At 33.6% G+C, this 23,132-nt stretch overlaps 1 protein-coding gene across 1 annotated transcript; it reads left to right on the forward strand.

The window, feature by feature from the left end:
- Positions 1-12,195: 12,195 nt before the first annotated feature.
- LOC18440923 (uncharacterized) lies at positions 12,196-18,437 on the forward strand. The gene is made up of 5 exons (XM_088856622.1): positions 12,196-12,231; positions 12,396-12,582; positions 14,967-15,022; positions 15,964-16,074; positions 17,608-18,437. The coding sequence occupies exons 1-5, from the start codon at positions 12,196-12,198 to the stop codon at positions 17,989-17,991; spliced, it is 774 nt and encodes a 257-aa protein (XP_088712748.1). The 3' UTR covers positions 17,992-18,437.
- Positions 18,438-23,132: the final 4,695 nt, after the last annotated feature.

Raw genomic sequence — 23,132 nt, forward strand, 5'->3', positions numbered from 1 at the left:
CCAGAAATTCTCGAACTATGATGGATCCAGGTTATCCCCTAGCTAATATTTTGTTTATTCATATATTTAATCTTATGAATTGTTCTTGCCCTTACAATGCTTTTTACATTTTAATCCAGCTGAATGGTGGGAGATATATGATACTGATGCACCTCACCTAAAGAGGATAGCAATCAAGGTGCTCTCCCAGACATGTTCTGCTATTGGCTGTGAGCGCAACTGGAGTACGTTTCAATGGTTGCACACTACTAGGAGGAATCGACTCGCTTCTGAGAAGCTTCATAAACTAGTCTACGTTCATTATAATTTAAACCTCAGAGAGCGACAAATAAGAAGGAAGCTTGAAGACTATGGGCCGATAGACTTAGACACAATATTTGTCACAGACACAGCAGACCAATGGGTAGTAGAAGAGGAGGAGCCAGTGTTGCACAAGAGAGCGTTCCTTGAGGCTATCGGTGATGAAGATATTGAAGAAAGTGATGAGCAGCATGAAAGAAGAAGCAGCCAGCCAATGTATCCTCAATATGTCGGTGATATTGCACCTAATGAGGGAGAGTGGGAAGGGGGTCTAACAGAAAATGAGGGAGATGATGATTCTGAGGCCACCCTATCCCAGCCATATTATTCACATATCGAGTCCCAACAGCAACAGTGTAGGGATGAGCACGACAGTGCAGGTGAGCATGAAGGATGGACAAGCTTCGGGGATTTTGGATTGGGAACACAACAAAACACTAACACTCAGGGATTTGGGAATAGTCAGATGCCCGCTAATATCGATGATTCGTTTTTAGATCGAATCAATGAATTGTCAAACGAATTCAATCAATGGCACCAGCGTGACCAAGAAGAACAACAACGTCGTCTATCATTTTATTTTTAGATCGTATGTTACTAATTTTATGCTTTATTGTAGTCCATGTATGTTGATATACTTATTCCATGATAATTCTATGTTTATCCTTTTGTGTGATGTAAATTAAATGTTGAATGGCGGTTCATGCAGGGAAAGAACATATCAATATTCGCATATTCATTCAAAAACATGAAAATTCTTAATGGAGTACCCTCATTTCTTATTGAATTCCTAAAAAACAATATTTATAATGAATTTTAATAATTTTTTTGGTTTTTTTTGAAGCTTTATTCTGACCGATTCACCCGATTCCCGATCCGGATCGCCGATTCGCCGATCCGGATCGATTTTTTGAAAGCCCGATCCGGGTCATCGATCCGGTTTTTAAACCATTGATTTCAAGTATTCATGGGTTGCATTCTTAGATAGAGAATGTGAGAGTAGGAAAGAATGTATCTATTTTTCAAAGGGAGAATGTAAGAGAAGGGAAGAAAGTAAAGGAAGAAAATGAGATTTGAGGGAAGAGAAGCTCTTAAGGTACTGTTTTTGAAAGATAGAGAAATCCCTCCAATTGTCATGTAATGAAAAGTGGGAGGGTTAAAGTCAAAAAAAATCTACTTAAAATGTATAAAAGGATGCTTCTATTTAGTTTCCTCTCCACCAAATTACAAAATAATTGTTATTTGCTATTTATTCTAAGATAGATCAAAAAGAAAAAGTCTAAAAAGCCTGTGAAAATGAACTTTGTTATCATGAGCCCTTCTTTTTCTTCCTGCCCACCAATCCCACTAGTGTCCCCCCTTTTGGAAAATACCAATAAGGGAGAAACAAGATAAATGAGGGGAAAAGATGGGTCTTGCGTCATCTTCTTTTTCCGGTTATTAGTGTAGGGTTTTCCACCTGGGGTTTATATGAGACCAAATCTACAAGAAAAAGGGGATGGAGTACACCTCTAATTTTTTATGATACTTAATTTGGAAGATGTTTGAATAGGCTTTATAAAAATAAAATAAAGCCTTACCTTAAATCCTCATTTGGAAAGTGCTTTCAGCGATAAAAATCTCTATAATTTATCTAAAATCAATTTTCAACACCGATAATAAAATTTGAAATTTAAAAAATGATACAGATCTTGTAGATCTGTGAACACTTATTTTTAAAGCAAAATAAATGGTGTAAATAATTTATTACAATAGATACTATTTTTAGAAGTTGAAATCCTTGTTTTTTTTTTCTAACCATAATGTACAATGTAAATGTTTTCCTATGACTTGCAATTTTCAATGAGGTAGGAGGTGAGGACTTACTTATTTTGATAGGGCTGCAGCCCTATCAAACCATTTCCCTTTTAAGTTTTTATGAAAGTTGATGAGGGTTTTAAGTATGGACGTGGTTAGCACATGTAGAAATGCCGGCCTCTTAACAAATTTATTTTTTAGATGTATTTTTAGACAATTTTTAAGGATATGTAATCTCTCATGAATATGAAAAAAAAATAAAAATTTAAGAGCTTAAAATAATAATTCTATTAATAAAACATTTGGACCGTTAGTTTCAATTATTTTTAGATGGACCGTGTATGCAGAAATGCGGTCCAGCCCACTTGAAACAATTTTCCTTTAAATATTGTTGGTTGGTTTTAATGGATACTTATCCAAGTTGCGCTTCAATATATCCAAAAGAGGTGGTCACCTGCCTTTTAGAATAGAAATTGCGCTATGTCACTATCAAACGGGTCGTTCTACTTAAATGAAAAAGGGTTGCGTACGGCTTGACGTACTAAAACCAGTTTGGATGTACCCAAAATTGCAATATTTTTGGATTGCAATTCAAAAATCTTGTGAAACAGATTGAACAGTTTGGATAACCTCAAGATTTTGTTAGATTTTTAGATTGAAATAAAAAATATTGCAATGTCATTGCAAAAGTTAGGGTAAAAAAAAATTCAAGTCAAACTTGAATTTTTTTATGAAAGTGTAGCTCTCTCACCCCTACAAACCTCAACCCATGACATGACCCAACAACTCTGTGAAACCTCATAAACCCCCAATCTACTCTATCTTTATGAATAAACAGAGCATTTTCAGTTTCTCTCTCTAAAAATTAGAGAAGATCAAGACCCATCCATGGCTTCCCTAGGCGTCTCTCTCTTCAAACGGCTAGCCTTTTCTCTTATACTACACTCATGGGAAGCCCCATCTCTTCATGAATAAGGTGAAGCTCGGGCTGCAAAAAAACCAGATAAGCTCAAGCCCCATCTATGGCAGCCCTAAGCGATGTCTTTGTATAGCCAAGCCCTCTCTCTCTCTATACAAAAGGCGAGCCTTTTCTCTCATGCTACACCCATGGGCTCGGATGGTAAAAAGCCAAAGAAACTTAAGCCCAATTCATAGTAGCCCTAGGCGGCGTCTTTATAAAGCCAAAGCCCTTCCTCTCTCTACAAAATGCAAGTTTTTTCTTTCATACCACACCCATGGGAAGCCCATTCTCTTCATGAATAAGGAGAAGCTCGGGTTGCAAAAAACCAGAGAAGCTCAAGCCCTAGGCCTTTTCTCTCTGTACAAATGACGATCCTTTTCTCTCATACTACACCCATGGGAAGTCCCTTCTCTTCATGAATAAGAAGAAGCTCAGGTTATAGGTTTGCTTATTGTATGGAAGCAAATTGTTTACTGCTGCGAGAGATACAGGAAACTCTTTTGGATTGGCAAGAGAATTTTGGAAGGGTAGAATGCGACTTTGCTTTTAGGATGTTAACTCCATCCAAACAATCCAGCATAATAATAAAAAAAAGATGGGAATGTTTCTAAATTATGGATGAAGAAACTTATGATTTTTTTCAATGTGAAGGGTTTTTTATTTGACATCCAAACTGTCTCTAAACTATCAAACTACATAGCAATGTTATTAAATTCACTTCGCTTCGGATTTTAAGCATAAATCAAAGCGAAGAGAAGCATGATGCTACTGCTTTGGTCAGATTCGTGCCACTTTGGGCTGCTTCAATATGCTTCAAGTTTGCTTCGATCAGAAAAGAAATACCTATATAAAAGTATTTTATTTTAATTTTTTAATTATCTTTTTCATTATTTTATATATTTTATATAAAAATATCTAATTTATTTATATTAATTTATTTTTTTTTAAAAAAATTCTGAAGTCTTTCCCCTAATCAGTTGAAGTACCGAATTATTTCATTTTCGCACCAAAAACCGAAAAACACTCTGAAGCAAACATAACAACATTACTACATAGATTAATTCAAGGGAGCGGTTTGTATAGAGTTGATGCTCTAAACAATCAAAGTAAAGTGGACCTTCAAATAATGTTGAGAAATGTGGTTTCAATACCAGAAATCTTTGTGATAGCCTTAAAATATATTTTTATATTTAATTATAAAATTTAAAGCTTCAAAAATAATAATGTTTGAGTAGATCCACGACAAAATCTTGAAAATTGGTGGTCCAAAAATGCATTACAAGATGCACTATTTTCGAAACTTGAAATCGTCCATGCATCTTGATGTTCATCTTGATGTTGAGATTGTCAATTTGAGGATATTTAAACATCAAGATAACCTTTTCTAATAAATTTTTTGAGGTGGGCTCTAATTCAATTGTTTAGAGCCTCGGCTCTGTATAAACTTTTTCCTTAATATTCAATAGATCTAAAAGAGCTGGTTGCCTGCCCTTTAGAGTAGCCATTAGCTATAACTAGTTTGGGTTCTATTATTGGTTTTATAAGGGAAATGATCCAATGCAACAGTTTAGTAGTATAATGCAACCACACATCTAGAAAATCATATTTTTGGCATTTGTATGACCCCAAATTTTGGATACACATTCTCATCCTCATAATCAATCCTACCATTTTTTTTTTTTAATTTGCACCCTAGAGATAGTCAAAATTAGTACCCATCCAACAATGAATCTCGACCATCCATTTGGTGAATTTCAAGATCTAGGCCTTAACAAATTTAAATCACTTTTTTATTTTTTAGCATTATTAATCTACTGATAATAACGCTATATAAAAACTTATGGAAGAAAAATCATTCTGAGGCCTATATCTAACGATCTCAATAAAATGGATGGCTTATATTAATTGGGTTAGAATGAAAACTTTCGAGAACATTTGTCCAAATTTTTTTTTTTTTTGATTGTTCTTCAGAATAAAAAGAGTTTACATTTAAAAATTCATGTCAAACAAATGTTTCTAACATAGTTTTTTAAGATGGTTCCATTATACTATTGTACAACCGTTGCATGAAATCATTCCCTACACACACACACACACACACACACACACACACACACACACACACACACACACACACACACACACACACACACACACACACACACACACACACACATATATATATATATATATATATATATATATATATATATATATAATAATGATCCTATAGGACCCTCCCTCATCTATGTGTGTAGGACCTCAAAGGATCACCATTAAAGTTGGCATGGATCTCTAGAAAAATTATCATATGGGTGTGGGACTTGACTTTTCTATAAATTCGTGCCAAATTTAATGGTGATCCTTTTGGGTCCTACATACATGGGTACGGGAGGGTCCTATAAGATCATTTCTCATATATATAATATATATATATATATATATATATATATATATATATATATATATATATATATATATATATATATATATATATATATATATATATATATATATATAGGAAAATTTTTTCCAATGCCTATAGATGAAAATTAATAGTGATTTCGCCTACCCTTATCACCGTTCAAACTTCATCGCGCGGTCATGATTATCTGGTAGTGTTTTATTTTTTATTTTTTTTGTACATATCGGAATGACTTGAAATTTGAAAAATACGTACATCTTATTAAGGTGCATCTAATAAAAATATATATAAAAATTATCCCTGAAAACCAAATTGACCAAAATACCCCTGAAATTTTTCGAGGGTATTTTGGTCAATTTTTTCATATAAAATATTGTTTTTTTAATTTTCAAAGATTCCCTTATATCTGATGAATACACGCTCCAAATTTCAGGTCATTGCGATTTGTAAAAAAAAAAAAATGAAAAATAAAATACTACTAGACAATCGTGAGCATGCGATGTACTTTGAACGATGATGAAGGTAGACGAAATCACTGTTCATTTTCACCTATAGGCATTGCGTAGTGTTTTCCATATATATATATATATATATATTTATTTGGCATTTTCAATGTTAGTGCACTATAAGGCCCATAGGTATGTAGCCGCATTATGCAATTTGTTTTATAGCTTCAAAGCACTTCTCCTATATAGTAAAGGTGGCACCAAGCAAATCCAGTGGAAAGACAAGCAACGAGCAAAGCCTCTTCTATAGGGCCTTGTGATGCATTACGATGGGATCCCGCCGGACGAGAAGACCGATACCAAATAAAAAAAAAGGGGAAATAAATGATGGACACTTAAAAACTAATTTGAGGTGCCACTATAAGTCGCATGATAACTTAACTCTTTCACTTACCCAGTGAAGCATTCTTGGGATGAAGACAGTAGCTCGCTCAGTTGGCTTAAGAGTTCCAAAACTATGAGAATCAGTGGTTGAGTTAGCGTAGCCGCCTGCTTACTATATATATAGTACAACATAGTGAGCAGCGAGTTAGCACCTATACGCTAGGTGGATTATTCCATTCGAACTCACTAGAGTTATTTTATTTGGGTTGGGGATGGGTCAGTATTTGGAAAATCGAACCAGGATTGAAAACTGGTTAAGGGCTGGGTTTGAGTAATCGATAAATTGGCCGGTCCAACCGGGCAGCTCCCAGGGGGTTAAAAAAATATTAAAAAATAAAAAAAAACTATATTTAAAGCATGATTAAATAAAAAACATCCAAATGAAGTAAAAAAGTAGTGAAAAATGTAGATTTTTTAAAAACAATGTGTTTAGGGGTATTTTCAAAATTTTTCAAAAAAAGAAGGGAAAATATAAAAATAAGTGTTCATGGCTAAAACACTTTCCAATCTTTGCCAAAATGATAAAAAATAAAATAAAAATAAAAACACATTACATACAAATACTGTAATTTTTTTAAAATTTTGTTTGAATTTTCTTAAAATACTGTGCTGGACCACCAAATCAGATCGACCAGTGCCCGGTTCCGATTTGACCGGTCGGTTTTGAATTGGATTGGCAAAGACTGGGGTGGGTTGCAAGCCCAAAGCAAGTATTTAAAACATGGCTAAAGAGAAGGGGTGACAAACAACAAAAAGGAAAGGGTTGTCCTAAGTGTGCATGTGTCCGTGAGAGAGAGGGAGAGAGAGATCCTCCGACACTAATTTTTGTTGCTATTGAAGAAGGCTGAGGGTCGACCCGATCAATATCTATCGTCAAAATGTAGCAAGAGTAGAGATTTGGGCCCGGGGATACTTCAATTGCTTAAATTCCTTTGAAAAGCAACATGTACCTCTTTACACTTGACTTGCCCATGCTGACATTCTTATTTAATGATGATTATAAGTGTTTATTTTTTTTGGGTGCCGTTGGAATATCGATGCATCTGCAGTAGAGGTAAGGAACACCTTTAAATTTTATCGTGGTATATAATTTTGATGCAAAATGTTATTAGGATTATCTCAAAATCTATTTTTATATCTAAATATAAAATTTAAAAATGGTTAAAATCAAGTAAATCTATAAACATATGAAAAACTTGAAAATAGACAGTGTAGATAATATGTTGTAAAATACATTATTTCTGAGATTTAAAATCTTTTTATTTTTCATTGTCATACCTCTTGATGTCAAGATGATCAATCAAAGGGTTTTTCAATATTAAAACTACATTTTCCGATGGATTTTTGAGGTGCATCCAAAATTCTACATTATAAGGTTGCATCTTTATAATAAACTTTTTCCCTATTTTTTTTATTTGTCTCTATTGACAGGATATTCTTTTTTATTTTTTCTTTGGTAAAGGATAAGCGCCTTCACGGGAAATTTTGATGTCTCCTTTTCTTGGGAAATTCATTAAAACATAAACCACCTTCGAGAGGCTATTTTTCGTATAAACCATTTCTCTTGTCATAATTTTAGAACTCCACTTTTTTTAAAAAAAAGACTGTCTTAACGGGTCACTTGTAAGTTTTTAGTATTTAAACGAAAAAAAAAAAAAAGACTGTCCGGCATTTTGGCTCTTCCTGCATTTGAATTTGACCATTTTCATTATCCCCATTTCCACTCATTTATCTTTAGGAATTTCAGGGGATAATAGTGGGCATTTGGGGGCATACCTTCTTTTAGATCGAGGAAGATGAGTGTGAGAAGCACCTGACCTTTAACGACCACGCGCCTGCTTCCGCTTCTGGAGCAATGGAACTTCACCAGAAGCATTCTTGCACCACTCTTCAAGCTCCATAGCGGGCAACGATAATACCAGATCTGAGAAAGCAGAGAGGAAATCACCATCACCATCACCATTATTGGTGAGGGTGAGGGGAAATGGGCCACTCACTTTTGGAAAGTCCAAAAATCTTTTGTCCAGTATTTGTAACATCGGATAAAAAACTTTAAAATTTAAACTTAAAAAACTTAAAAAGTTGTTTTGTATTTGGGGCATCAAACAGCCTTTTTTTGCTTTTAGTTGAAACACTGGTTCAGTTTACTGAACAAGGAGTACGCGTTCCAATTTTGAAATTGATCCTTTCCTCCGCCCTCTTCCCAATATTGCCCACACCTAAATTTCTCTTTGATATATTCACATTAAGTGTTCTAGGACTAGACTGAGTTACTTAGCGTTTTTCCGAGTCTGTTGTACGTTTAACCGAGTCTGTTGTACGGCATGTATGTATAAGTTATATAAAATAATATGCCTATTTCACACACATATATGTTCAAATTGCTAGTTGGTAGCATGCATCGTTACTTTCCCTTATGGTGAGGTTTTAAACCCCCTCCTTTTTTTTCTTTTTTCTTTATTTATTTATTTATTTATTTATTATTGTATATTTTAAATACAAGAATTTTAATATATACTTTTTTCGGTCTTTATTTTTGTTTTTCAGAAAAATATACAAATAGATCATTTACTTTATAGTACAAAGAGGTCACAATTACTCTTATCTTTTAGATTTCAAAGTTGGTAGTTATGAGTATGTCATTGACTAAATTTAAACTTCAAACAAATTTTTCTTGAATTTTGTGACACACTTCAAGTCGTCTAATTCAACATCTAATGACCAAAAAATTGTAACCACCCTATAAGGAAGATAAATGATCGCTGAATAGTTGGGAAAAGACTCTGATGATGATAATTTTGCTTTTTTAAATTGGGTTGGACTAAAGCGAAGCACTCAAACTTGCCCGAGTAACTCATCTCGGCCAAAAGCTTAGTACCTTGGTCATGGTGAGTCCTTGATTCGCATTTTCGAATGCCAAAACATCACTACGTAACACAATATCCATATTATTAATTTTTTTTGTGGGTAAATACAATATCTGTATTTTCAAACACTGTTATTTCACCAATTTTATGAGATATTGGATCTTTAATAATCAAGGTTCTCGCAGATGTTCAGTTTTAACGAGATATAAAAAAATTTCAAACACGAAACAAATAAGTCACATATGACATGTGTTTTTGGAAAGGAAATCTAAGTCATTTATGATAAAAAGATAATTAAAAATAAACTGTTGGGTTACGTTATAAACTTTTTAAAATTTTTAGCCAACTTCATGTACACCTCTGCCACTCGATTTCATATCTAACAGTCAAAAATGATTGTGAGATTTTTATAAAAAAATAAATAGTCTTATTAGATAACGAGAGGGTTAGAATTGAAGTCCTCGGCCTGAAGTTTTGTGCGCAGAAAGTCGATAGTCAGGCTCCCAATCTTATCGCTGAAAAGGATTCTTCCAATGTTATAAAATGGTGCTTGGACCGTAATTCAATTCCTTGGAGATGGTTTAGTGTGATGGATGAGATTTTCTCTTAACTTAACGGGTAGAAGAGTGGCATTACAGTTGGTGAATAGAGAGAAAATCTACTTTGGCAGATGAGCTCGCTAATTTCTCAACATTTTATTAAAACTATAGTTAACAAGTCTGTGTTTATATAAAAAAATCTCCAATTTTTTGAAATCCATTGGGAGCTCCTAGTTTTCAAACGATCTTAAAAAATCATGTCTTTTAATGGAATCAACGTAAATCCTCATTTTAACTTTTTTCAAAACAATAATTTCTAAAATATTTATTCTATATAACTTTATTTCTTTATGAACTTAACATTATGGGTGCGGTTTCTATAAGGTTGCAACCTTAAATAATCCAATTAAGGCGCACATCCAAATTTTATCACGACATGCGATTTTGGCATAAAAAAATCTTAGGATTATTTGAAAACCTATTTTTATATCTAATTATAAAATTTAAACTCAAAAAATGATTAAAATCAAGTAGATCTATAAATATATGAAAATCTTAAAAATAGACGGTCTAGATAATGTGTTGCAAGATGCAATATTTCTGAGACTCAAAATATCTTCTTTTTTGTCATATTCATACATCTCGATGTCGAGATGATCAATTAGAGAGTTTTTTAACATTAAAACAACCTTTTATGATGGAGTTTTGAGGTGCATATGTGATTCTACAATTTAAGGTTGCAACCTTATGTAAACTTTTTCCTTATATTATTGAATTTGGTTTAAAGATAATCACATTAACAGTGAGAATAAATTAAGAATCTTGATTTAATAAAAAATTTTGTTAAAAATTTCATCAATAAATTCCCCTAACAAAATTGTACGAGAAAATGAGCAATATATGCTCCCAAAAATAAGATATCCAAACGGTCGTAAATCTCAAAGTAATAGGTAAAGTTAGAAAACGAATAACCCAATGAAATATTGTTTTTTTTAAATCCAGAGCGACCTTATATAGAGCAAGAGAGAGATTCAATGATACTAAAGATTTAGGTAGTTGAGAATTCAATGTGAGATTCAAATTTGCTTAAGTATTTCGTTGTTTACTTTATCCGTGGAGAAGTTTGATTAATTTCCTATTTTATTTTATTTTTTATAAGTGTATACAATATTGCATTTTGGATGGAACACTATTTTATATATTTGGGCTTTTGTGTTTTGTTTTAACTAACTCCAATTCTATATTGATGGTCTTTGTTTATTTTTTTGTTCCTTTGAGAAATAATCCTATACTTTGGTTTACAGTTCTTGTTATTTATTAATGCAGTTACTATTATGCAGATTAAAAACGGTTCTGAAGGACACGGAGCATGAACAATAGAGTAAGCATTGTTACTAGAGTTATTTGTTATTCTAACGACACCATGTAAGGCCATAAAATTATTATTTAATGGCTTTAATAAATCTATACAATAATTGCAAATCATAATCCTATAATATGTTGTTTTTACATATCCGATTTTTTCACTCCATTGTTTTCAGTCAAATCCAAAATATTCACGATTCTATAACTTATCATATTTTTTGACGATCTGTATTTTTCACTCGATATTGTCTTCCAACTTTTTGAAATAAAACTGATCTATTATCAATTTTTTGGCTTATTGATATATTATTAGTCCCCGACTTGCTAAATATGATTGAAACACAATGTTTGCACCCTAACTCACAGGTGCGAAAAACTTGGTCTCGAAGTTCCATTATTTTTTAAAAACGTTCACTTAAATTCTCCCAAAATTGTTGCTGATGATTCAAAAAAACTTTGAATAGTCAGGAGTCAAGGGATATCCAGCCCCAACCAGACTACCAAATGCAGTAATCCTTAGCAAGGAAGGTAAGAGCAGAGGAATTGTTGTTGGAAGAATGTTTGGTGAGCACTGCACCTCTTTGACTAACTGGTGAAGCAGGGAAGAAGAGTAGGTTCCAAATCTCTATTTTTTCAAACCAAAATTTTTTTTCACTTTAAGTAATGACTGCATAGATTGTGCTCCTATAGGAATGTACTGTATATCTACTCCCTCAGTCAAAATACTTGAAAGGGTGATTTTTTTTAGTCTAAAGTTTGTGGATCATATAACAATTATTAGATGGTTATTTTTTACAAGAGTTGAATTTTGAGTTTTGTGAAACTAAGAACTAGCCCTTAAAAAATTGGACTTACTATTTAATCTTGAGGTATTAGGTTTTCTAATACCTAGATTGTTTATTTGGGAAATTTTACTTTTTACTGAGATTATGCTATGCATGGTAGAAATTCCATTGTCAAAACTTAAGATCTAAAAGGTATCCTTGAAGGAGTAATCAAAATACTGTGCTCCCACAGGAGTGGGAAATCTTTTGGTTTAAATGATATAAATATGGCCTCCCTGGTTCCTCTCTCACATATCTCTAAAGTACGCTCTAATTACCATTTCATATAACCCGTACTCTCTCCCCCTAAAGTAAGCTGCACTCTCTATTTTACATAAACTCTCTCTCTCTCTCTCTCTCTCTCTCTCTCTCTCTCACTACTTGGCCCTAAAAAATTTTAGCTTGAACATGGGACCTGGAGGTCCAGGAGGTGGGGGCGGGCCTGGTTTTGGAGGTCCAGGAGGAGGAGGAGGGGGCGGACCTGGCTTTGGAGGTCCTGGTTTTGGGGGTGGTCCTGGTTTTGGACCTCCAGGGTTCGGACCAGGGCCGGGCTTCGGCCCTCCTATTCTTGGAAACTACTGGGGAGGTGGTCTGTTTGGTTGTTTCGAACAACTGTAAGTTCTCTAACTGGTATCTCTCGCTCTCTCATATCCATCTAATTTTTGAAGGTTTAATTAGGTTCATTCCTTTGTTTACGAATGGAATGTGACTTATCATTCATTTGCCTATGCAAAAACAAGAAAACTATCGACTGTAGAAGAGACAGTTATGATCCGAGAGACTCAGACTCTTGTACCTATGTGACAAATATTTGATGTGTCCCATAATCCATGCTCTGTATTAGGGGTGGCAACGGGTTACGTGTGGGTTGGGTCCGGCAAGACTCAGACCCAGACTCGAATAGATTCGAATCTAGGTTTTGGACTTGGACCCGAACCTGACCTGTCGGATCCAAAAATTAGACCCCATACCCGTACTTGTCGGGTTTCAGGTCCATTGTCACCCTCACTATGAGCTTGTTTTTTTCTTTTCACGGGTATGGATCGGGTGCAGCTCGGGTCCAGTTGGACTTGGACCCGGACCCATATAGTGTTCGGGTCAAAGTTTTGTACCCGGACCCTAACCATTGCTCTAAATACTAGACCCATACCTGACTTAAACCATCAGGTCCAAATACTGGACCCATACCCGACTCGTGTCGGGTATACCCGGCGGATCCCAAGTGTTGGGTTTATGTGGCCTTTTAAGGGCTTTATGAGAGCTCGTATAAACATTGTAGGTCGTGAAACATAAACTCAATGGGAGTGTGGTCCTCATGTAGACTATATTAGGCAAATGTAATTTACCGATAATAGGACTAGGCTCAACGTGTTAGGCCAGTCAAGTTGGAAAACCCCAAGGTACCTAGGCATAGAGATAAAACCGAGAAAGATTTAGTGAATTAGCCCTTGATGAAGTCGGAGTATGCCCGGATAAGAGTCGAAGGATTGTGTGAACCTTGTGTGTAATGAATAGCCTGTAGAGATATGGCTAAAACCTTATCGTTGTATCATCACACGGCATATATATATATATAGCCGTATTGAGCTAATGATTCACCATTGATGGCAAAACGTGTACATGTGCGAAAGATTATCCCTATACACCATAGAGTTGTGGTTGTAGCATGGTCTAGGAGGCCATAGTTTTTGTCTCTAGGGGAGAACCTAAAATCTACATATTAGGATTGTGTCCCCTAACCTATTGGTTGACTTTAGTGGTTCAATCATGAGCCCCTATAGTGGATTGTGGCTCATGGGAACTGCTGGGTTAGTTTGAGAAAGCTAGTGTGGATTGTGGTCCGCGGTTAAAGATGGAGTACTCAAATACATTGATAAATTCCTAGGCCTAGATGGGTCCGATTCTCATCAAAATTAATTAATTTAATTTTATGTTATATGATTTTTAGAATATTTATTTGAATTTCTGTGATTCTCTTGATATTTTGTTTTTATCATTTTGATCTATAAAATAAGATAAAATCAACTCTCAATGTTTTAAATAATCAAAGTGACAAAAAAATCATTTTAATTCATAAATATTTGAGAGGGTCCATGGGGGCCTAACAAGTCTACCATTGTGATATGTGTGGGTTCACATAGCGGCCCATGGATAGCACACCCCACTTAGTGGGGGTCCTTTTTTATTTTCTATTCTTGTGAATCAAGGCAATCAATTAAATTGAAAATTTATGGAAATTGTTTTATAGAGATTTTGATTAAAACAAAAATGGAATGCCTTTACTATCAAGATTGCTTGACTAAAAGAATCGGGAATAAATATTTACTACATGAGAAAGTATGAGTAATATTTTCTTTATTTAAATATTTGATGGGATTAGGTTTAGGAGATGGAGGATAAGTTTCTAGGGTCGAGCACTTTTTTTGAATCTTGATGGTGGATCTAAAAAGTTGATTAATCGAATCTCTCATTATACAAGTGTCTTTAAATCGATAATCAAGATTTGATCCTACAAATTGAGACAGACCCTAAGACATAAGAAATCTATAAAAAGAGACTCTCCCCTTACCAAATCTTTATACCTCTTCTCTCTTTTCTTTTTAAGAGTTATTTTCTCTCTCTAAGATTCCTAAGGGAGCCATGCCCCAACCTAACATACATCTCTCTCTCTCCCAAGTTATTCTAAGGGGCCACGGCCCAATCTAGCCTCTCAATATCTCTAACGGTGGTACACTTAGGGCTAGGATATATCACATCTCTCTTTTGTGGATTCTAAAAGTTGGCATGTCCATGCTAGGCTGGATCTTTATTTTTGTGGGGTAGTAAAGATCTCCCCATCTCTCTTTGATTTCTGAGCATTTTTCTCTTTAAAAATCAAGTAAAGAGGGTTTGAGTAAAACTAAGGAATTCATACCTTTGGTAGTTGGTTTTAAATCGAGATCCATATGCTTTTGAGAAGGTTTTGTCATAAGTAGAATAATCAATAGATCCATCATAGATTCGAGCACCATCGGAAAGAGGAGACTCGGTGTGGGTGTACTATGCTCAATTGAGGTAATCTCTGGTAATTTTACTTATTTAAATTTTAATTTTGTGTTGAGCTCTTCTATTCCCATAAAGCACTGAGTTAAATTTTTTATTTAAATAATTGTATTCAATGGTAGTCGCAATTGAAAACCGTATTTCACTTCTTTTCTTCATTTGTTTCAAGAGTTATTTATTTGTAATTGGACATTATAAGTGGTCTTGCCGGTGTAAGAGTAATAAAAAATATGAAAATTTTTAATTTAAATACATCACTCGATCACATAGTCCAACTTTCACCTCGTTGGGTTTAGGTCCATTGCCACCCAACTCCATATCCTTGAGATGATCAACAATAAACCGATCAGCCGAAATTGTCTAAAAATTTGGAAGATTCATGTCAGCTTCACTAGTCATACATATGCACTGCTCACGTAATAAGGAAACCTTATGTTTAAAATGTTTATAGATATATATATGGGGTGGTTTGCGTAAGGTTGCAACCTTAAACAACTAAATTAAGGTGCGCTCGTAAAATTTATCACGAGATACAATATTTCTATTGAAAATTATTAGAATGGTGCGAAAATCTATTTTTATCTTTAATTATAAAATTTTAAACTGCACAATGGGTTCCAATGAAACATATCTATAAATATACGAAAATCTGGCAAATAAAAGATTACATATTGTGTTACAATATGCATTATTTTCAGGACTTAAAATGTATATATTTTTTCAAATCTATACATCTTGATGTGGAGATCATCAATTAGATATTTTCCAACATCAAAACAACATTTTTCGAAGGATTTTAAAGTTTCACCTTAATTGTTCATTTTTAGGTGGCTACCTTATAAGGATTTTAGACTTTTCAAGTGGCGTACATAGTGTTCATGAACACCTCGAGATGGATTTGAAGTTGGTTTAAGAATATCAAATACTAATTGCTTTAATGTACAATGCTACAGGCTACAGATCTTGTGTTGCTGCTGGCTATTTCAAGCATGTTGTGGAGGGTGCTGCCCACAGTTTTATGGGCCGCCTGGACCGCCCGGACGACCTTTTTAGTTTACACGAATGTTAGTCATAGACCTTATCAAAAGTGGCTACTTACTTTTCATTTGCTTCTATAACCTTTTCTTTTTTTTACTTGTTTGCAAGTCATTTGAAGATTTCTATGTCAGTCATTATTAGTGAGTGGTCGTATTTTCTATGTTCTTAACGTGTTTGAGTTACATCATACTTCATATGAAATTAAACTCTTTTAATAAGACTGAATTGCCAATTAAACTGTATGTTTGGGAAGACCACTAAAAATGAAATGTTACTTTTTGAAAGATTTATTTCTAGTATTTTTCTCTATGTTGCGATGGCGCTAACGACTTCTCGAAACATTGTCTAATGAGTTTGGTTATCTAATAACCTTTTTCTCTAAGGAAAAAGTTTGTATAAGGGTGATACCTCAAACAATCAAATTAAGACGCACTTCAAAAATAAACTCATTAGAAATGGTGGCTTAGATGTTGAAAAACCTTAAATTCAATCATCTCGACCTCAAGATGTATGGACATAAGAAAAAAATAGATTTCAAGTATTGGAAATAGAATATCTTATAATGTAGTATCTAGGCCGTTAATTTTTAAGATTTTCAAGTGTTGATAGATTTGATCGATCTACGTTATTTTTAAACTTTAAATTTTATAATTAGAGATGAAAATAAATTTTCAGATAAACATAAAAATTTTTGATATTGAAACATCATATTTTGATACTATTTGAAGATGCCCCTTATAAAGCAATGGATGTCTCTCAATAGTTTGGACAATGGGTCTATATATATGGTCCACAACTTACCTACACACTCACCTTATTTACATTGACCATTAAGGCCTACACACCATTGCTGCTGGCCACCGAGTTTAGCAGGTACACCACACCTTACCCCTTAATTAATAAGGTCCCACATGAATCATCAAAGAGGAGGAGGGGGCTCTTACACGTCCAGTCAATGTACTCCTTCGGTCATCATTGCCTATGCACCCCACTTCAAACATACTCTTAATACCCTGGTAAGGGACAAACATTTACCTTCACCCTTTGGGGCTTTCATGGTAGTATCAATTAGTCTTATGATTAAATCTCAGACTTAATTCTCACCAAAGCTTAGGGCCCTAAATCCCCTTACCTATTTAACTTACCCAAAAAAAAAATGTAACTCACCCTCTCTCAAAAGACCACTGCTGCACAAGCCCATATTGGGGCAACGAAACATTTCAAATTTAAGTACGCTTGCTCTAGGGTAGGTCCATGTTCAAACATCTCTTAACATGTTCCACACCCATAACCTGTCGGGCAAATCTATCCATAGTTTGACCAACCAGCTTTGGTATGTTGGTCTTGATGGTCCAACAAGTCTTACCAATTTAGCCATATATCTGCACCTCTTTTATCACTTGTCCACATGTTCATGCGTATGGCCTCCGGTCTCTTATAACTGCATTGCATTTATTAGTTGCATTGGACATACTTGTCCATGAGACTCCTAAATGAGCTAAACTACTTTTAAGAGTTGCTTTTGTGGGAAATCTTTAGGCTTGTGTCCACTCTTGCAGATCAAGCAGCCTGAGAAGATCTACATATGTGCCTCTCTCTCTTCGATCCTTTGGGTTTCGGCACCATCATACTTGCAAGTTCCCAATATTCGCTTTGTAAGAGCTGTGAAGACTTTCATGTCATCCATAAATTCTTTCCATATGAGTATCATAAGCACTACAATTGTCCTCCATGTCATCTTCCAAGTCACTAATTTGACCCTCAAAGGTGGTGAAGTTCAGTCTCAATTCATTATTTTCAATCCCTTGGGTTATGATTTGCTCCGACTAATCCTCAAGGTGGTTGGCACACTACCGAATTCCTGTCGAGACACCACCAGCGCCAAACCACAGTTTGACACAGATTGTATGGGGGCTAATTTTTCACATAGCCAAACCTTGTAACAAGAAGCCAAATTCAAACCCAGACTACGGCAACGCCAGCCTTCTTCAAACCAATATAGCAGGAATGGAGCAACTAACACAGGGCACACAGAAGTGATCGAGCAAATAACCTATTGTGGCAGTTACATAGCCGTCCATAAGTCTCATTATATATGGGGGGTGGTGATTGGTGACATGGGTGATGCACTTCGCCAAGCATCTCTTGAGGAAGCATGTAGCTGAGACATGTTAGCTGGAGCCGGTGATTTAAAAAATGCCAGGTCGGCATGGAATCGTCCAATCCAACCTGAGAATCGGTTACGTCATTCCAGTTTTGAGTATATATACGAAAATGATCAAATTTAGAAGGGAACCGGCAGTTCCACATAGTAAATGGCTATTCTCTACTGTAAAACGCCGATCAGCACCACTAATTCATCGATCCAATCCTGTTTTTGGCCGGTTCACTGTTTTTGCACTTGTTTTTTCACGGGTTTAGTATTTTTTGCACACAGTAAAATGACAATCCGGACTGTCGATTCACCGATCCAGACCTGTTTTTAGTGTATCCGATCTACGTCACCGATCCATTTTTAAAATCACTGGCTAGAGCAAAAAATGACTAGAATAGGAAGACAAAAGAAGTTTTGGAAGTCAGCTTGGAGAAAAGTATCTTCCTTGTTATTTTTATAAGAATGAGATAAATGGCAAACTGGAGAAACTAATCACAAATGCCTTACACCATCAAGAAACAAGCAATTTCACATAAAAATAGAAAATGGAATTGAGATGAAAGGCTAAAAGATTTTTTCTCATAAAAATAGGAAGCTTTGCACCCATGGACATGATTTCTCATTCTATACTAAAACCTTGATGTAAAAATTGATGAGCATTAGGAAAATTAATGGCCTGGTGCAACCACTATCTACCAATCACTATTTGCTCCCCTTTTGGGCAGGCATGCCATTAAAAAGAGAGATTGTGTGAGGTGAAGCTTCTAGATGAAAATAGGTCCAAAACCTTTATTTTTATTTTTAGAGTAATTTACAAATGGACTCTTAAATTTTTTCTTAAAATACGAAATGCTTCTATTTATAGACAAAAATTACAAAGAGGTCAACTATGGTTTTTTTTTTCAAAATTTTCTCTCGTTCCGAGAATCCTCAGACTGGATTTTCATTTTTTTTTTGTTTTTTAATTTTAGTTTTAGTTTCCCTACTAATGTAAAAACAAAACAAAAAAATTAAAACTCGATCTGAGGATGGAATCTTCAAACAGTGGGCAATTTTAGAAAAAATAAAAACATGTGAGTTGACCGTCATTTTTTGTAATTTCTACCTATAAATTAAGCATATCATATTTTAAGAAAAATTTTAGAGTCCCTACATAAATAACTTTTTTTACATATTTTAACGAAGATCAATAATAGAAGAAAATAAATGCAAGTTGTGGGAAACGAAAACTGAGAAAAAAAACACTCCCTCTTAAAGGATTATATCTGAATCTTGAAATTTTGATACTAATAAAAAGAAAAAAGAATTTACTTTATCACTATAAGTGACCAATGGGATGAATGAAGACTGGACGTTGAGAAGATGGTCCAATTATTTCCCCCCCTTTCCTCCACCGTAAAAGTTCACTTTTTATCGCATCGGAAATGAAACGTTTGTATGATAAATGCAATTTTCTCTTCCTAAGAAGGAAGTTACTCTCCTTTGTTTTAAATAAAAAAATTCCCATCAATAGCATTAATGGGAAGAAACGTTCGAAACAAAAATTGCATTAATGGGAAGAAATTATATAAGTCTAAAAAAGCTGTTAGGAAAAGTCAGTCGCCGCAGGAGCCCGCATTCGATGTTTTAAAAAATCCCACTGGTAGAAATATTTCTAAAAGAATCATATTTTAAATGTTGATTTATGTTATTATTTATTTATTTATTTTTCATATTCACTATCATCTTGCCAATTAGTTGAAAAAAAGCTTTTGGATTAAAAATCCATCTTTAAAATAGATTAAGAGGGACCCGCATATGTACAATATGAATATGCTTACTAATAGAAGAGAAATGTTTCTATAATGGGAAAGGTTTCTATACTTCTCCTACAATATAAAAGATCTATGCTTCCCCTACCATCCAGCCATCTAATTTTGATCAAGAGAGCCACTCACGGTTTGATTTTAGATTTGACGTCTCAAAGTATTTTATTTTTAGTTTTTTTATACAAATTGTATGATTATGAAATTTGGTACGTGTCATCTTCTCATTGTTGGGCACCTATAAAAAATATTAAAAATAATTTTTCAATAAAATATAATGATCAAAATACCCCTTAAAATTTTTAGGGGTATTTTTGTCATTTTATATTATTGAAAATATTTTTTTTTATATTTTTCGCTAGTGCGAGTTTAATAAAGGATTGAGCGTACAAATTTTTATGTTAAAATAAAAAACAAATAAAAATAAAATAGTGTAAAGATGTGAGATTGTGATTACGGCAATATGAGCCCTCTATTCAGAATGGTCGGTTGGATAAGGGAAAGTATATAAGTTTTATGTTGTAACCCTCCATTCAGAATGGACGGTTGGATAAGGGAAAGTATATAAGTTTTATGTTGTAGGAGAAGCATAGAAAGCTTGTCTTCTATAATTCCCCTGCAGCATAGAAGATCTATGCTTCCCCTACCATCCAGCCGTCCAATTTTGATCAAGAAAGCCACTCATCGTTTGATCTTAGATTGACGTCTCAAAGTATCTTATTTTTATTTTTTTTATATAGATTATATGAATATGAAATTTGGTACATGTTATCTTCTCATTGGGACGCACCTACAAAAATATTAAAAATAAATTTTTGATAAAATATAATGACCAAAATACCCCTTGAAACTTTCAAGAGTATTTTGATTATTTTATTTTATTTGAAATATATTTTTTTACATTTTTTTGCTAGTGCGAGTTTAAAGCCTAAGCCTATACAAACTTCATCGTATAATGGTTTTTTTTTTTTTTAAAGGACTTCTTCTTTTAAGAAACATTTTAAGGGGGAGTATCTTTGAAAAACTTTTCTTTAATAATAATTGTAATGTAGTTATATTATGTCGTTATCCAAAAAATTGGTTCAATATATATATATATATATATATATATATATATATAGAGAGAGAGAGAGAGAGAAGGAAAATATCTTGTCCCTGTCTGCTCATGAGCTGGTAGAATAATATAACCTCTATGGCTCAGATTGAATTTAAGATGATCTGACTGTTACAACCTCATTTTATAAATCCAAATTACATGAAATTCGGGATATTTATTTTTCTCAACAAGGTGCACATAATAAAAATTTCCTTTAACATGTCCCAACCCCAGGTAAAAGGACTGGGTTATATTAGGTAGGCAGTCAACATAAAACCTTCTCAAAACTTCTCATGAATCCGACATATAAGATATCTACTCATGATGGATCTTGAGTAAAATCAGTTCTCAAACTTAAATTTAATTAAGCTATGAAATTAAAATTTAACCTTTTTAAACAATTAGATACATTGTTAATAGCATTACTTATGAATGATAAGTTTACCCATTTTTGTTTTTGAATATGATATCAAATCATAGTTTTGGGTAGGGAAAAGGGAATTAATTTAGGTAAAATATCCAATAAAAATAAGATACGATGAGCAGCATACTAAGCTTAGGTTATACAATAGAAGGTTATGATAGTCCATTTCCATTAGAAATGAGATGAGAGATAAGACAAGTTTACAATTTATTTATTAAAGACTCAAATATAAGATTTTCAATCTAAACATGCCAAATAAAATGGAAGAATTTCGTCTCGTTCTCTATTATTTATACGGGATTTTCAAAAAATGATCGGTCACTTTTGAATTTTAGGATGTTATTTGTTGTAGGCGCATATATATAGGGTACATGATCCTGTTTTTTATTTGCATGGATTCAATTGATCCTAAAATTACTATTAAATTAGTTTTCTTTATTTCGAATTAATATTATTAAAATTATATTATATCAAATTTATATTTACTAAAATGGTCATAATCAATTGAAATAATACTCTTTACATATTTATTTCTATTTCATATTTGAAAATCAAGTTTTTACTCAAAAAGTAAGACATTAAATTTTATATTTTTGTATTGATAAAAATCACCTAAATTAATAAATAATTTACAGATTTATAAATATATTTAAATGATAAAATTAAGGATACATCAATATAATATTGAAGCACAAAATTTAATTGCCAACTAATTTATAATATTATCTAATGAATAGAGAGAGATAGAGAGAGAGAGTGAGTGAGAGAGAGAGAGATTTGAGGTCACTAATAGCTTTCGTGAGAGTATACCATTTTTATCAAATAAAGTAATTTTATTTCCAGAGAAAAAAGAGAGGAAATATAGGTTTAACAGCAAAATAGAGGCGAATAGTTATGAGAGAGTTAATGTTTGCATTTTTAAAATAAAGAGTCAGGCAATATGGGTTTATTGAAAAATACAGATAGTAGTAGTTTAAATAAAGAATTGAAGTTTGCACTTTTGAGAGAGAGGAGGACGAGGGTTTAAAGGAGAGAGAGATAGGACATGTAGGTTTAAAGAGGAAAGACAGTTAAAATATGTGCTTTTGTGAGAGAGAAATAGCGGCAATATGTGTTTAAAGGGGAAAATAAAGAAGCATTGGTTTAGATAAAGAATTGAAGTTTGCACTTTGAAAGAGAGAGGAGTAAGATTTTAAAGCAGAGAGTATATGAGAGAAGAGAAAGAGGAGAGAATTTAGGTATGTGTCTTCTTCAATTCTTTAAGAAAGATAATCTTTTAAAAGGAGGGAAGAAGAGGCTGAAATTTTTCTTAGCAACTTATTAGTTCACATTGAAACTTCAAAGTTGCGGTGTAAAACATTTACAAATGGAAAATTGTTTCATGCGGGTTGGACCGCATTTTTACAATATGTGGTCCCAAGATATAAAGCATTCATCTTAAAGATGGATGCAAATAGGTTATTATTTTTTTTTCTTAAAATTTATTTATTTTTGTATATTCATGATCACAAGGTTAGAGATTACATGTCCTTAAAAATTGGGTCAAAAAATCTATTTCAAAAATAGATTTTTAAGTGTCGACTCATTTTCTACATGGACTCATA

Source organism: Amborella trichopoda, chromosome 13 (assembly GCF_054954075.1).
Source record: "Amborella trichopoda isolate Santa Cruz 75 chromosome 13, AtrichopodaSantaCruz75HAP2 v2.0, whole genome shotgun sequence".
Lineage (NCBI taxonomy): Eukaryota > Viridiplantae > Streptophyta > Magnoliopsida > Amborellales > Amborellaceae > Amborella > Amborella trichopoda.